The 16,922-nt window shown below is 33.1% G+C and overlaps 1 protein-coding gene across 1 annotated transcript in view; it reads right to left on the reverse strand.

The window, feature by feature from the left end:
• LOC145333915 (vascular endothelial growth factor receptor 1-like) overlaps nt 1-16,922 on the reverse strand; it is a 93,502-nt gene that overhangs the window by 40,806 nt on the left and 35,774 nt on the right. Inside the window, exons 3-5 of the mRNA XM_080179176.1 lie at nt 16,135-16,259; nt 13,848-13,911; nt 149-213 (exon numbers count right to left, since the gene is read on the reverse strand). Coding sequence (XP_080035302.1) covers nt 149-213; nt 13,848-13,911; nt 16,135-16,259 — 254 coding nt within the window. The remainder of the gene's footprint in view (nt 1-148; nt 214-13,847; nt 13,912-16,134; nt 16,260-16,922) is intronic.

The raw sequence follows: 16,922 nt of genomic DNA on the forward strand, positions 1-16,922 counted from the left end.
GGTTTTATTAAAATAATTTAATGTGATTTTTTAAATTTTATGCGTGTAAAAAAAAGGGTTTCAAGGGTTAAGAGGTTAAACAATTTTTTACCCCCAACCTTTGACGTTAATGAAAGCAGTTTGTGTGAAAAAACTGAATAATACTTACTTCTCCTTGAACCTCTAAAATATTGTCGTTCTCTATTTCTTTACAATTCTGCTTTGGATTGTCTCCTAAAAATAATGATATTTAACAAGGGAAACAATATTAAATTAAAATAAGGGAAACCTATTATTCTGTCTCTTATCTATGACCATTGAACCTATGTGGTTCTTTTACAATGTAGCTTAGAATGTAGCTTCGCATAGGAACATTGGGAGGTTTATAACTATTTATAACCACCCTTCCAAGAAAAATCACCCCTAGAAAAAAGAACCCTTTTCAAGATTTTTTATTTTATTTTCCTTTTAAAATTAAAATTGAAAATGGGGACGTGGGGCAACTTACCGTCTTCCTCTCTAGCTAATGTGCCCCTAGAGGCTAGAGGCAACGTCATTATTAATGTAAAAGAAGAAGTAAGTATAATTGAGTTGGGTAAAGATTTTCCCACTTTCTCAAGGATGGAGGGGACAGTCGATTGTAAATTAAACTGGTACTCAAACCATAAGCATGCTTCCTCAATTGTCTCTAAAACTTTGGGTATAAAATCTTCTGTAGTTGTTTTATAGTAGAGGTGTCTAAACTTTTCAACCTATAATTTTGGTTTTCACAGTAGGTAATTTGCTTATCATTATTAGGGATGTGTATCATTATAGTGGTACCCAAAACATAAACATGCTCTTTCAAATAATGGCTCAACAATTTGGGTATTATTATTAAATCTTATTTAGTTGTTTTATTGTACAGGGTCCAAACTTATCAACTAATAATTTGATCTACAGAGTAGGTGACTTGGTTATCATTATTGGGGATGTGTATCATTATAGTGGTACCCAAAACATAAACATTATCCCTTAAATAATGCTTAAAAAATTTGGGTACTATTATCAAATCTTATTAAGCTGTTTCATTATATGAGTGTCCAAACTTTTTTATCTTTGCACCTAGGAAAGGGTTAATCTTGTTTATCATTATTGTGGATGTGTATTAATTTCGCCAATTGCTGCACTTTTCTCCGACTACTATTATTGCTTTTTCATTTTTTGGCTTAAAAACTTTGAGTACTTATATTAAGCTTTTTATAGCAATGATTTTAATCAATAGAATGTTTTAATTATCATCCATTGTCTTATCCCCTAAGATCCCTGCAGTTTCTTCCAACCACTATTAATAATGCTTTTTCATTTGTTGGCTTATAAACTTTGGGTACTTATATTAAGCTTTTTATAGCAATGATTTTAATCAATAGAATGTGTACTAATTTTCATTCATTGTCTTATCCCCTCAGATCCCTGCAGTTTCCTCCAACCACTATTAATAATGCTTTTTCATTTGCTGGCTTAAAAACTTTGGGTACATATATTAAACTTTTTATAGCTATGATTTTAATCAATAGAATGTGTATTAATTTCCATCTATTGTCTTATCCCCTAGGATCCCTGCAAATTCCTCCAACCACTATTAATAATGCTTTTTCAATTGTTGGCTTAAAAACTTTGGGTACTTATATTAGACTTTTTATAGCAATGATTTTAATTAATAGAATGTGTATTAATTTTCATCCATTGTCTTATCCCCTAAGATCCCTGAACTAGCCTCAGCCACTATTAATATGCTTAGAGTATTGGAAAAACAATATAAAGGAACAGGGAAGGGGAAATTGAATTACAAATATTTTGCCCTCAAGTTTTCCTCTGGTCAAAAACTATTAAAAGATAGTTTTATTTAGAATGGCTCTTTAAAAAACTACCCTTAGAAAAATAGCCTAAACTGACAACATTTTCCAGTATTGCTTCCAAACCTATTAATATTCGCTGAATATCAAAATACAATTCTGAAATTAAACCCAGTTTTGTTAGACCGGGCCTTCGGTACCTTAAATTTCTTTTGATATCTGCGGAAAGTTGTCTGTAATACGATGCAAATAAATAAATATTCTTTAGTTGAATTATATCTGTTTGGTTAGGCAGTAAATCCTACATATTTAGTAATGTGTGGTATCTGTAATGGATATATTATTACTTGGATGTTGCGCCAGATTTTTATGTACTCTAATTAAGTGATACTTAAGCAGCTAGTTAAAGGACGCCTGCAAGAAATAACACGCTTTAACTGCTGAAAGACTGCCACAAGTAGACCCAATACCCAAAATTTAAAGCCTTCAGCTTCAATAAGAAAAAAGTTCTAGGCATTTCAAAATAACATTTTATGTACAATGAAAATTTGAAAGATTTCCAATGCTCATAAAAGAAAAAATTATATTAAATTACGTGGCCTAGACATAAAATCATAACGTTATCTTTGTCAGAAACTTAGATTGCCTGTAACTGATTACATTTTTATAATAAAAACACCACATTTCATAGTCAGAATCTATGAAAAAAATTCGATTTAAATTGCATTTTTAAACGAAAATCATAGCGGAAACAAAGGGGTAAACTAATACAAGCTTAGCTATTATTGGTTGCTTAGCTGATTCAGCCTTCTGATTGGCTACAGTACACTCGGTACAACGCAAGTTAAACTTAATTTTTAGTAGCGAAGCTACTCTATAATTTGAAATGTCCGTCTGTCCGTAGGTCCGTCTGACCGTCTTAGTTTGGGGGAAACGTGATTTTCTCGGCTCCTATAAAAGATAAAAGGCTGAAATTTTTTGAAACATTCCCATTATCAAGGAGCACAATTAACTATTAAACATCAATGGCAATAGGACCGCTTTTTAGCAGGTTTAGGCTATTTTTTATATTTTTCACATTTTTTTCCATATCTTTTGTGTTTATGGTCCGATTTCCAAAATTTTTTCAGTTATAGAATCAAACTTAAATTTCCCGTCGTTTCAAGAAAACAACTATGACAGTCAGACTGCCTTTAAGCAGGTTTTAGGCTATTTTTGTATTTTTTACATTTTTCTCCATACCTTTGGTGTTTATGGCCCAATTTCCAAAGTTTTTCAGTTATAGATATCAAAATTAAATTTCCTTTCCTTTCAAGAACACATCAATGGCGGTCAGACTGCCTTTTTGCAGGTTTTTGGCTATTTTTATATTTTTCACAATTTTCTTCATATCTTTGGTGTTTATGGTCCGTTTTTTTTTTAATTTTTGTAGTTAAAAATATCAAAATTAAATTTCCCGTTGTTCTGAGCATCCAGTATGTAATTTACTTTGACCGTCAGTCTGTTAGTCATAGTACTGAAATATAAATAAATATTAAGAAATTAAAAACAAATGTTGAAAAGGTTTCGTGATTTTTTCCTAATATACATGCTTTTGTCAACTAATATCTAAATTCTTATTTAATTGTTTATTCTTCGCTACTTATGGATGTTGTCATCCTTTTTTTTAATGATTTTGACTATAAAAATGGGTATTTTTATTGTAAAAATATAATTAGTTACTGGCAATCTAAATTTATGACAAAAATAAGCTTATAATTTTGATTCTAGACCACATAGTTTAATTTCAATATTTCTAACATTAGCATTAAAATTCTTTCAAAATTTTCATGGTACATAAAATGTCATTTTAAAATGCCTAGAATTTTTTTGTTATAGAAGCTAAAGCCTTCAAATCTGGGGTATTGGGTCTACTTGTGGCAGTTTAGTTTAGTTTAGTTTAGTTCAGAGCGTGGAGCGTACAACATCTCTCTCTCTCCTGCCCATGTGTGTGTACTAGTCTATACAGCACACCCCCCGCTCTTTACTAATTTCCCCTTTACCCCACGTTCGTGGTCCCTCCGCGTGTTGGTACTGGGAAGATATGGTAGCCATGGGCAAACTCGTATATAGTTTTGGCACCAGTATGCGTCTGCTAGAGTCATTAAACTTCAACGGCATTTTAGATCAGTTAATCATTTAATCCTCATTAGCGTCAGTCACTTCTGGTAGGTATGGCGATCGGCGCCGCGCACTAAGAGTCTGAGCGCATCTTTCCGCGCACACAGCAAGTCTTCCTTCAACAATAAGGATGGCGGCCTGTGTGCGCCGCAAAGAGCACAGCCCGGACAGGTGGCCAGTTAAGCTGCGGGGTTGCCCGACAAAGATAAATGAGCGCAGCTCATTTATCTCGTCATAAATCCCAGCTAATTCGAGGTAGACTTCATCTTCAACTTGAACCTCCCAGAGATAAAACTCTGCTAACAAAGAAGCGTTTGTTAAACGCTCAGATAAGATACGCCAATGACTGGCCGCCGCGGTCAGAACTCTGGTGCGCAGCCGCTCGAGCGTCGTACTTGCCATCCCTGTCCTCGTCCTCGTTGTCCTTATTCTCTTTCTCCTCAAAATTCACTGTCTACGGTCAAAAAACTTCTCTTCCTAACGTCTTAATAATCTTTATACGGGAATCTTCACTCGAAGAACAATGGTAGTAAACTGATGTGTTTCTAAAATAATAGTTTTCCATCCTCTTTTAAATTGAAATATACAAAAAACACAATCTTAATACCAAAACTTAATAAAAAAATTACATCCCAAAGTCAGCAAAGCCACTCTATAACTTACCTAACTTACCTAGCCCAAGATATTTCTACATGATAATAAAAACTGTCAATGCACGCGCCGCTACTTAAACAAAAAACCCTTCTTAAATCAGTTTTTCTCTAATATTCTCTAATATTCATAAACTTTTTACTTCCTTTTCACTTAACTTTCAAATTTTTCATAATAGGTATATATGCACGCCCATCGTGAATATGTAATCCTTGTTATTGCAATCCAAAGTTTGAATGTGGCTAAAATCCATCAAGCCCTCAAGTTTTTACCTAACGTAAAACATAAATATGCAAATTTATTCTTATATAATAAACGCCACCAGGGATGTAGGAATAAAGTGTCGGGTCGGAAATAAGTTAGCGGGTATCAAAGAAGTGTGGGATTAAATCCCACGGGATTAAAAATACTCAGTTCTTATAATCAGTTAATCCGGGAACGATAGGGCGGTGGGGGTCGCAGTTTATAACGGGAATAAAAACATGGTTAACTTCCATGGCACCGATAACCTAATTGTATTGGTCTTATTTTTGGAAACCCCGTAAGGATTCTAGTGGAACGAATGTTAGATGGTATATTCAGCATACCTTAGTATAGTAATTTATATATGTCTTATATATGTCTTAGTTATGTAACTTAATCTGATTGTTACAACTATTTCTTAAGCTCAGAAACGACTTGGTAAGCGCCGCGCAGAACTGCGGTTCAACAACCCTGGCCGGGGTTAAGCCATCCACTCGCTTCTTAGCTTGCTCAGTGTTCAATTATATAATAATTGTATAGTAAAAAAATAAAATGTAGGTGAACGGGGAAGGAGTAGTTCACTACAACCCTGAGCTAGGTACATAAATAGTAAATGTACTTTAGAAACTTAAACTGCTAATAAATTGCAATTCATGGATATTTATTGTAATGAAAGATATGCTCTATAATATGTATTTATTTATCATACCTGTAATCTCTTTCAGGAAGAAACTTAGTACCTTATTAATATGCATTCTCTTTCAGGAAGAAATCAATTAGTTAAAAATAATTGTAACTCTTATTAGTAACTCGCCCTAATTATATGCACCTTAGAGGAAATAAATCTTATCTTATCTTATCTTATCTTTCAGCAGTAAAAGCGTGGTATTTCTTGCAGGCTTCCTTTAAACTAATGATACACTCCATCCACCCTATCACTTCCCCTTCTATTGGATGAACAAACTGACCAATAAGTGAGGTCCATTTTAGACCCCTAATTTGACGACAAATTTTACGATTGGTTCATTAACTACCAACCACAAATTGTAATCTAGAGAAGGGGTAATTTTGTGTATCAGCATTGGAGATTTACATCAAATTATCGGCCATTGTCTTATCCCTTTATATTCCTGCAGTAAATCCTATATATTAAGTAACTAGCGGCTTCGCCCCTAGCCTCTAGGGGCTTTGCCCCAAGAGGTGATAAAAAATTAATATTTATTGTTTTTAGTGAGAGAATGTTGCTATTCTTTCATTCAAAATAAATGCTGGAATAAAAAATAATAAATGGCAGCCTGCGGCAGCCTGTACCAGAGCAAAATAAAAAATATGGGGGGGATTTTTTTGTTTTTGGGGGGGTTAGGGGTGTCCCACCCCCCAAGAAAATAGCTTAAAACCACCACAGGACCAATAGGTATATACCCTCAAGAGTAGAATCCGATCGGTTCAGTGGTTACCGAGATCTTAAGGGACAGACAGACGGACAGACAGACATCGTTCTACTTTGTATTATAGATGTGTGGTGTCTGAATATACCCTGGATTTTAAGGGATAGGACAATGAATAAAAAAATTATTTAGCTCCCAATAAACCCTGATGTTGATTCAAACTATTGGTGGAAATGTTAGGATACTTATGCCTTGTACAAACAAATTAAAATCAAACAAGTCTCCAATTAAATTTCAATCTCTAATTGTAATCTACAGAAGGGTAATTATGTGTATCAGCAATGGGGTTGAAAATCAATTTATCGGCCATTGTCTTATCCCTAGGTTAAACTGACACCCTAATAATAATTAAAGAGTAGCTTTGCTATGAAAAATGATCTAAAATACTTTGTTGTCAACTTTAAATGATAATTATTTCAAATACCAATTACACGGTTATTAACTATTTAACCATTAGTAAGAGAGAAAGGACAATGGAAAATTTTTTTATTTACTTCCCATAAACTGAATTGCCCTTTCTTATTACACACAATTTTCCACGAATATTAAAATAGAGCTAACAAAAATAGAATTTATCTTATAATTTTCAAATTCCTATACGCGGAAAGCTGTCTATAATACAATGCGATAAATAACTAGTATAAGATAAAGCTTCAAATACATTTTTAAAACTTATATACAAAATTCTGGCCTTGAAAAATTATGAGGAGAAAGAGTTGTAGATTAATTCTCCTGAGTGTTAAAATTTTATGATCTTTAGTTGGTGTCAAGGCTTATTAGAAATCAACCACAAAAAAATAATTATGGACAGATGAAACAAAGATGACAACATCCAAAATTAGCGAGGCTCAAAACAACTGAATTAAAAGAAAACAGTGTTTCTAAAAAGCAATGAAATACCAAACAGACATATATATGTGTATATCCTATTGAATAATGCCGTAAACTTTTTTTGTCTGTAGCGAAGGATCTCGCTAACCGCTGAACCTATATGGTTCTCCTTTACAGTAAAGCTATTCATAGGTCCAAGAAAGGTTTATATCTTTTTGGGGAGGGATATCTCCACCCTCCCAAGAAAATAACTCCTAGAAAAAATTACAACCTACAATCCCAAGAGGCTTCTATGGGGCAAAACCTTCAGTGGGATACAATTTACGATGTTTTACTTTTCTCACTAGTACTTCACACTCCACAAAGCCACAAAATCAACAGTTTAGCTTTCATTGAAATCATCTTTCTGGTTTTCTTGAGTTTTTACTTAAAATTTGTAAAACTACAAACCTTTTTGTGCAGCAGTCTGTGTATAAAAGTAATAAGATATGTGTGTCTGTCTATGCGTGAGTTTGTACTTAAGATTCTCGCCAACCGCTCAACCGATATGGGTCTCCTTTTCATTGTAGCTTCACATGGAAAGGCATAGAGCTATTTTTGAGCAGGGAACCACCACTCCCCTAAGAGAAATCACCCCTAGAAATTCAAAACCATTTTTTAAAGATTTGTTAGTATATATACATTGAGCGATAGATAGATATAAAAATTGTTGAATGGTAGGGCAGAGTAGTTATTTATCGCATTATCATTTTATAGACAGCTTTCCCCTAATAATAAAATAAAAAATTACAAGATTAAAACCTTTAGTCTTTTGGATCCATAAAAACTTAAATTAATTTTATGATTTTTATTTGACATTCATGGAAAATTGTCTGTAATACGATGATATACTTGTTTTTTTTTCAGTATGGCTGAGAACCAGTTTTCATCCAGCAAATAATAATTGGTTTCGAAGCCACACTGGGATAAACAATATTATTATTATTATAATATTGATTTTGCACCAGTTTGTAAATAATCCTTGCACATGGTAAAGTTTAGATTCGCATGAGATATTTGCAAATTCATAACACAATTTCTCCTTGTTCTAATTTTTACTATTTAAAGGATATTTGTGTTAACTTCAGGGATCTTAAGGGATAAGACAATGTTTGAGAAATTGATATACCTACCCAATGTTAATGAACAAAGTTACCCCTTTTGTAGATTAAAATTTATTTTATGAAAACCAAAAAATCTAAATTTAATAAAAGTACCCAAAGTTTTTAAGCTAATAAGAAATCAGTTTAAAAAAAACTTTGGGCACCAGTGTAATTTTCATTCTAATGTCCCCTCCCTCCCTGGTAAACTTGGTTATACCAGTAAGAGATGAACTGAATTTAGTTTTCGAAAGTGTGCGTAGCTTCCGCGTCCTATCTCAATATTTGCTACTAGCTAAAAAAGCTTCAAACTTGAAAAAAAATCAAAATTTAAAAAATTCAAATTTTTTAATGTATAATGTATAAATCGTTTATACATTAAATCGCTTTTTCATTTGACTGGAGTCGCTGAAAATAGGGTCTGCAATAATTGGGTTATCTGCTGTACACTTTAGGAAACTAGGGCTCGAATAGGAAATCCATTTCAGCTGATCCAGTAAGAGTATGTCAGCTCTAACAAGAATTAGAATATTCTTAAAAGTAATGATTGCTAATTATATAAAGTAGTAAGGTTTTTTATGTCTGAAGCTAAAGATCTCAATTAATTCTGAACTAATTTGGTTTTCTATTTTAGGTAAGCTCTACATAGGTCCCATGATGGTTTTAGGCTATTTTATTTCAGATTTAAGTCTTAGAATGGTTTAAGCTGTTTTTTAAATTTTTATTAGATGTTACGCCCCTAACTCAACTTAACTTAGATGCTGATTTATCTTTGAAGGTTGGTGTTACCCTCCCCAAAGTAGTTAAAATCCATCCCTTTAATTAACCATTAGAAGCTTTATTGTAAAGGGAAACCATATAGGTTTTAGCGGTTAGCGAGATCCTTCGTTACATACACAGATGAATCTTTTTTCTTTATTTTTAAGGTTATATTGCTTAAAAAGTTTGAAAGTAAAATTTCGTCACAATCATTTTCTTTGATATAATTCTTGTTTTAAAATTAAAGCCTTTTCGCCACCTCCAATTTTTCTAAAATTTTTGGCATCAAAATGCATTACGTTTCACGGATACAGGGAAACGTCAATTGATATCCTTATAATAAAGTAACAGGATGTTTAAGTGTTTGTCTGTGTGTTTGTATGTTTGTACCAAAGGATCTCGCTAACCGCTGAACAGGGTAGCTTCTCATAGGTCCGGGAAGGTTTATAACTATTTTCTTGGGGGGTGGGACACCCCCAACCCCCCAAAAAATGAAAAATCACCCCCCAAAAAATTTTTTTTAACTAAAATTAAAAATGAGGGGGGGGCACCCCCCCAAAAAATCAATTTTCGCCCCCCCCCCAAATTTTTTTTTAATTTTTCTTTTAAAATCTAAAATAAGAAATTGAATTATTAAATTCGACTCTCTCCTCAAGTGCCTCTAGAGGCCTCTAGGGGAGTAGCCGCTAATTAAATATAAACCCCCAAACAAACAAAAATTTCGTAGCTTGTTATTATCGGGGGGAAGTAAGGTTTGTAGATTAATTTAACTTTCATTAACCATCCTTCCGAGAGATTAAAAAAATAAGATTACACCTTTCACTTGTTACAAAATTTCATTGGATATAGAATATTCGTGGATATTTTACAGGGGAAAATTATCGTCAATTTAGGTTGCTAATATGGACCTCATATACTGGTCAGTTCGCTCATTCAGTAGGAGGAGAGGGGATGGGGTAAAGTGGGTGGATGGAGGAAGCGTTATTTTAGCCCGCTGCAAGTTTCACTTTATCAGAATACATGAAAATCTGGTGCAACATCCAAGTAATATTATATCGATTAAATATTACACCCTTCACTTGTTACAAAATTTCACGGCCAAAAATCAAGAACAATTTTATTTAAAAATTTAAGATATGGAAAACAAATATTAATTTATGTTTAGAATATTCTAAAATAAAAAAAATAAAAATTTAGGTACAAAAAGAAAACTAGATGCCTTTCACTGATTTTTTTTCCTGGCTTATAAATTACAGCACTTTAAATTTTTCATACATTCTGTCTCAATAAAGATTATTTCAAGTGCCTTGCATTTTTTCCACCATTCTATATTAAATATGTTCTGAGAAAAGCTTTACTCTTAGCTGACTTCAAAATGCCCCTTTCCAGGGAAGGGAGGGGACAATGGCAGATAAATTAATCCTCTACCATTAAAAGAAGAATTTACAAGCTTGTATGGTACGTCAAAACATCAAAATTCTAAGCCATTGTCATATCCCTGTATCCCTGCCCCCCCCGTCTGATTTCCCATAATCAATAACGTCTGTGTTTTTTTGTGTGTTGATTTTCAGGGAGGTGGGGGGAACATTGTGCTGTTTATTACACTAGTCCCGAAAGTTTTATGATAACATATTCTTATTATGTTCAAAAGTTGAGATTCCAAACATTTCATCCAGTAATTGTAATCTAAAGAAGGAGTAATTTTATGTATAATCATTGGGGATTTGAATAAATTTAACAGTGAATGTCTTATACCTTTAGAGTCCTGTTTTTTTGTGTGTTGATTTTACTTGATAAAGTGCTAGTGCAATGGATGTAGAATATATGGATTTATTAACAGGAGAAAATTTGTCGACAATTTAGGTTGCTATTATGGACCTCAATTATTGGTTAGTTTGTTCATACAGTAAGAATGTAAGGGATTGTGTAAAGGGGTGGATGGAGGTAGATTTATTTTAGCCAGCTGTAAGTATCACTTTGTTAGAGAACATGAAAATCTGGTGCAACATCCATGTAATATTATATCCGCTACCGACAACAACAAAAAAATATAATTGTTTCACTTGAATGAGTAAACTTTGAAAAATTGAAAATCATTATGTCAAAGATCAATTTTTTCTGTGGTGCTTTCCCTCAATGCGCCTATCGAGCACTGAATCCCTCCCCTTGACTACTCAGTTCCCAATTTAACCTAACCTAGCCTGAATGAAAGTAATAAACAAACAAACGAAAACCTACCCAAACCCTCAACCCCCCAACCCCCTCACTTATTATCAATCTATTTCAAAAATAAGAGGAGAAGGTTTTTTGCTCAAAAAGGCACTTTTGTGAAAAACATTTTTATGAAATGTTTTGTAATACTTTTTAAAAGGTGGATTTCACAAAAAGGTTAATAATTGATTTTCCATTATGGCTTCAAAACAGATTAATATACGATGGAAAAGAACCGGTTTTTTCAGTCATGCTGAAAAATCATGTATAACATAGAATTACAGACAATTTTCAGTAATATCAAATAAAAAGATTATAAAATAATACCAGTTTTATTAGCCAGGCCATTCGGTTTTAATCTTGTACTTTTTCATTTTCATATCTGCGTAAAAATGTCTATAGAACGATGCGATAAATAACTATTCTATGTTAGACAAAAATCCAATTAACATCTGCTGGATATAAAACAGTCATGGTAGGATTTTATGGACAATTGTCCGCGGAAAAGAAAAGGATGAATTATAGAAAGAGCTTAACATCTTCAAGGTCATTTAAAAGTCCATGAAAACTAATTAACTAACTAAAAGTACTTATTTCAGTGAACATAGTAACATTTCAATTATAGAGATGCTTCGCTAATAACATTATACCTAATGGTCTTAGGAATCAATATCTTAAAAATCTAGTAAATATGCTGATATTAAATGGATATACTGACATTAAACCTAAATTTTACTTTTGGATTATTTACTCTTTTCATGTATTAAAAAAAGAATAATAAAAAAGTGTCATAGGGCAAAATACACAATTTATTGTTCATTGTTCGGAAGCTGTCATTTACATTATTCTTTAGAAACAAGGAACAAGAAAAGTAAAGCTAAATAAATCAGACAAACAAATAATTATCATATCCTTATACTAAAGTAACAGGATGTTTGTCTGTCTGTTTGTTTGTTTGTTTGTATGTGTGTCCCGAAGGATCTCGCTAACCACTGAACCGATCAGGTTCTCCTTAACAGGGTAGCTTCTCATAGGTCCCCGGAAGGTTTATAACTATTTTCCTGGAGGGGTGGGACACCCCCAACCCCCCCAAAAATTAAAAATATCCCCCCGGGCCCCCCCCCCAAAAAAAAAAAAAATTTTCCACCCCCCAAAAATATTTTTTTAAATTTTCTTTTAAAATCTAAAATAAGAAATTGGGAAATCAAATTCGACTCCCCCATCATCAAGTGCCCCTAGAGGCCTCTAGAGGCGTAGCCGCTAGTAAAAGTAACAGGATCTGTGTGTGTCTGTTTGTACCGAAGGATCTCGCTAACCGCTGAAACTATATGGTTCTACTTTAAAATGTAGCTTCTCACAGGTCCTGGGAAGGTTGATAACTATTTTGGGGGAGGGTATCACCACTCTTCCAAGAAAAATTTCCTCAAAAAAATACTCATTCCCCAGAAAATAAAAAACCTTAGGGGGCGTAGCTGCTAGTGCGATGTAAAGTAAAAAGTCGTTCTATACTTTACATTATCTAGAAGTAATAAAAAATCCATGTAAATCTTTATTATTGAAATGATTCGCTTTTAACGTAACCATTATTTAACAAGGATGACAACATCCAAAAGTAGCGAAGCTCAAAATTTATTGATAGACATCAGGAAAAATAGTCTTTTGAGTATGTTAAAAAGACATAAATGAAATTAATCACGAAACCTTTTAAAAATGTATCATATCTTTTGAAGCATTAAGCTAAGAAGAAAAATGTAAAATCTAGGAATCGTTCTAGCACCCCAACCAATAGCAAGTCCATAAAACTTGGTGAAAATATGTATAATGTTGACTTAATTAATCACTAAAAATTCCAGTTGTTTATCTTAAACAGGAGTCGAAAAAATCACGAAAACTTGAAAAACTAGGAATCGATCTAGCACCCCAACCAATTATCATATCTTTTAAAAAAACTTTATAAAAATGTGTAGAATGTTGACTTAATTAATCCCCCAAAAATTCCAGCCGTTTATCTTAAACAGTAGTTGATATAATCATGAAAACTTGAAAAACAAGGAATCGATCTAGCACCCCAATCAACATACAAATCTTAATGAAACTTAGTAGAAATATGTAGGATGCAAATTTACTTAATCCCTAAAAATTTCAGTTGTTTATCTTGAAAAAGAGGCAAGAAAATTATAAAAACAAAAAAATCTAGGAATCGATCTAGCACCCCAATTAACAAACAGATGGACAAAACAATGTATAGATTAGATGCATATATGTCATGGGAATCTTCACTAAAATTTTCAGCTGCCTATCTTTAATAGGAGCCGAGAAAATCACGTTTCCCCCACTTTGTCTCAGACAGACGGACGGACTGACATTTCGAATTATAGAGTAGCTTCGCTACTAAAAATCAGATGAGTGGGAAAAACAAAATAGTTCCCTAGTTTCCAGATCCAACGAGAATGTTTATTATTTGTATAACTTTGGGTTATTATATAATTTCCTCCCACTCCCTGCAAAATGTACACTTTGAAGAACAAACGAAAGGACATACGGACATTTATTGAATGTATAAACGCTTCGCTTCTCTAATAAATATTTACCTTTACACAAAATCCATTTGACATGAAAAGGTGGGGGATTTGCTGTCAATATACACACCAAGTCCTGAACAATAATGGATTTATTATTACTTGGATGTTGCATCAGATTTGCTGTCAATCTACACACCAAGTCCTGAATAATAATGGATTTATTATTACTTGGATGTTGCATCAGATTTGCTGTCAATCTACACACCAAGTCCTGAATAATAATGGATGTATTATTACTTGGATGTTGCATCAGATTTTCTGTCAATCTACACACCAAGTCCTGAACAATAATGGATTTATTATTACTTGGATGTTGCACCAGATTTGCTGTCAATCTACACACCAAGTCCTGAATATAATAATGAATGTATTATTACTTGGATGTTGCATCAGATACTCATGTACTCTGATAAAGTTAAACTTGTAGCTGGCTACAATAAAAACACCCCATATCCATCCTCTTAACCCAATCTCCTCTCCTCCTCTTACCAATATATGAGGTCCATTTTAAAATTGACGACACATTTTCCACTGTCATATAATATCCACTTATATTCTATATTCATTCTGAATATACAGTTTTTATAAATATTCCTTTTTAAATATACTAGTAGCTCCACCCCTAGCCTCTAGAGACAAGGGGGTGAGGGGGTTAAATGATTAGCTCTCAATCTAAACTGTATTTACTAAATATACAGTCTTTAGAAATATTTATTTTTACAAATACTAGATTGAAGAAAAATCCAGGGCGTGTTTATTCTGAAGGGTGTATACCGTAACCTAACCCTTGCTGCATGACATAAAACCTGCCCTTTACCAGTACAACACTTTCTTTAAAATCAATCGAATTTAACCCTTACAGATCGGGCCCCAATTCCCACCTTAATAGATTGGCTCCTGTTACAGTTAGAGACATAACATTTTTTTCTGGTGGTTCATGTGTATTTTTAGAGAAAATTACTTTTTCTAGTCATAGCGGTCAGACTGCTCCTTAGCCGCTTTTTAGCGGCCAGCCGCTAAATATTAAAACAGCTGTAGAGCGGCCAATTTTGCAGCTAGGATGACCAAATTTTAGGACGAACTTTTATTTTTCATAATAAAAAAATTACTTTTTCTGATCATCGCCGAAAAATGGCAATTAACGGAAACCGCCATTTTCGGCGGTTACGGCGGTAAAATGGCGGTTGGTGGCGCCAACTAATATTTTTATCTGTTTGTTGTTGCTCAAGGATTTACCAAAAAAATTTATAGGTCACTAGCTGTAATAGAAGCCGCGATATTCATGATATATGTCTGTAGTAAAAGCCGGACAAAAATCGGTCATAAAGTCGTTCAGGGAGCGGTCAAACGGTCATAACACCACTTTTCTCAGAGGGTCATTGATATCTAAGTATTCACCAAAAAAATTTTAGGTTTCTACCTTATACACAAAAGTCATAATGTAGAAATTAAGATTTATTTAGTATTTTTCTAAATTTGGTGCCACCTAACCGACTTTGACCGGACGCCACGACCGATACAGACCAGATATCCTTATAAGATCAACTCTTGCCGACGTATAATTACTAAAGTTAAAAAGTCATGAAGTCTTAACTCTCTATCTTACCTACAAAAAAATGACGTTGAAAAAACTAGAGGGGGGGGGGGTCAATATGACCCCCCTCCGATCTGTAAGGGTTAAATGTTTTTAAAAAATCTTCTAAAGCAAATAAATTTATCTACTAAATAATTAAAGGTTAGAGGGGGGAGGAATTACTTTTCCATCAATTACCCCTTCCCTTTATCCCTTATTACCACAGAAGTTATGATATGATATTTATAAATTAAACTGTAGATAAATTAATTTTTAATTAAAGGTTACTCTTTATATAACAATGATTAATTTCACTTTCAGTATTATTATTTTTTATTGGATAACTTTGAACTTTATTAAATATTTCATACACAAAATTTAACTGGTACCCAAAGTTTTACATCCGTATATTATCCGTAGGCTCAAAAACTGTGGGTACTTTTACGCAATTTTGGCTGACTGGTTTTAAACTAGCAGTGTTTAAATTTTTCAACTAATAGTTTTAATCCTAAAAGGGATAATTTTGTTTATCATCATTGGGGATGTATATCAATATATTATTAAATGTTTTATCCCTTAAGATCCATGCAAAAATATAATTATTACTCAAACTATCAAGTAGTAATTTATAGGTGTGTGTGTGTGTTTACTAAGATCTTTCAAATGTCTGTATTCATTTTTAGAATATTGGTATTAGTACAGGGCATGTTTAAAGCTATTTACCTGGGTATGTTTACTGTAGAAGGTAGAATAATTATTATTGGGTAGTATTCTTAATCTTGGTTCATCATCCACTTGAATACAGAATCTCACTACTTCAGACTTTACTTCTTTTCCTTCGATCAATTCTAAAATTAGTGATTAATTAATAAATATTAAACATGTCTCTCTTACTGTGTTAATAGGTCCATTTATAATGAGCTGATTAACTACTCTTTTATTTGTAATTGACAGATGGATATAGATAATAATAGACAGATAGATAGACAAATAAATTGATAGATAAAAAGATAGATAGATAGATAATCAGATGGATAGACAGATGGATAGGCAAATGGAAAGACTGAAGGATATATAAATATATAGATAAATAAACTGATAGACAGATATATAAATAAAATGATAGACAGATGGATAGACAAATGGATAATAAGATGGATAGACAGTTGGATAGACAGATGGATAGACATATGGATGGACAGATGGATAGACATATGGATGGACAGATGGATATTCAGATGAGTAGACAATTGGATAGGCAGATGGATAATCAGATGGGTAGACAGATGGATAGACATATGGATAATGATATGGATAGACAGATGGATAGACAAATGGATAATCAGATGAGTAGACAGATGAGTAGACAGATGAGTAGACAGATGGATAGACAGTTGGATAGACAGATAGATAGACAGATAGATAGACATATGGATAGACAGATGGATAGACAAATGGATAATCAGATGAGTAGACAGATAGATAGACAGATGGATAATCAGATAGATGGA

The sequence above is a fragment of the Acartia tonsa genome, chromosome 12, assembly GCF_053477335.1.
Source record: "Acartia tonsa isolate MP-2025a chromosome 12, ASM5347733v1, whole genome shotgun sequence".
In the NCBI taxonomy this organism is placed as follows: domain Eukaryota; kingdom Metazoa; phylum Arthropoda; class Copepoda; order Calanoida; family Acartiidae; genus Acartia; species Acartia tonsa.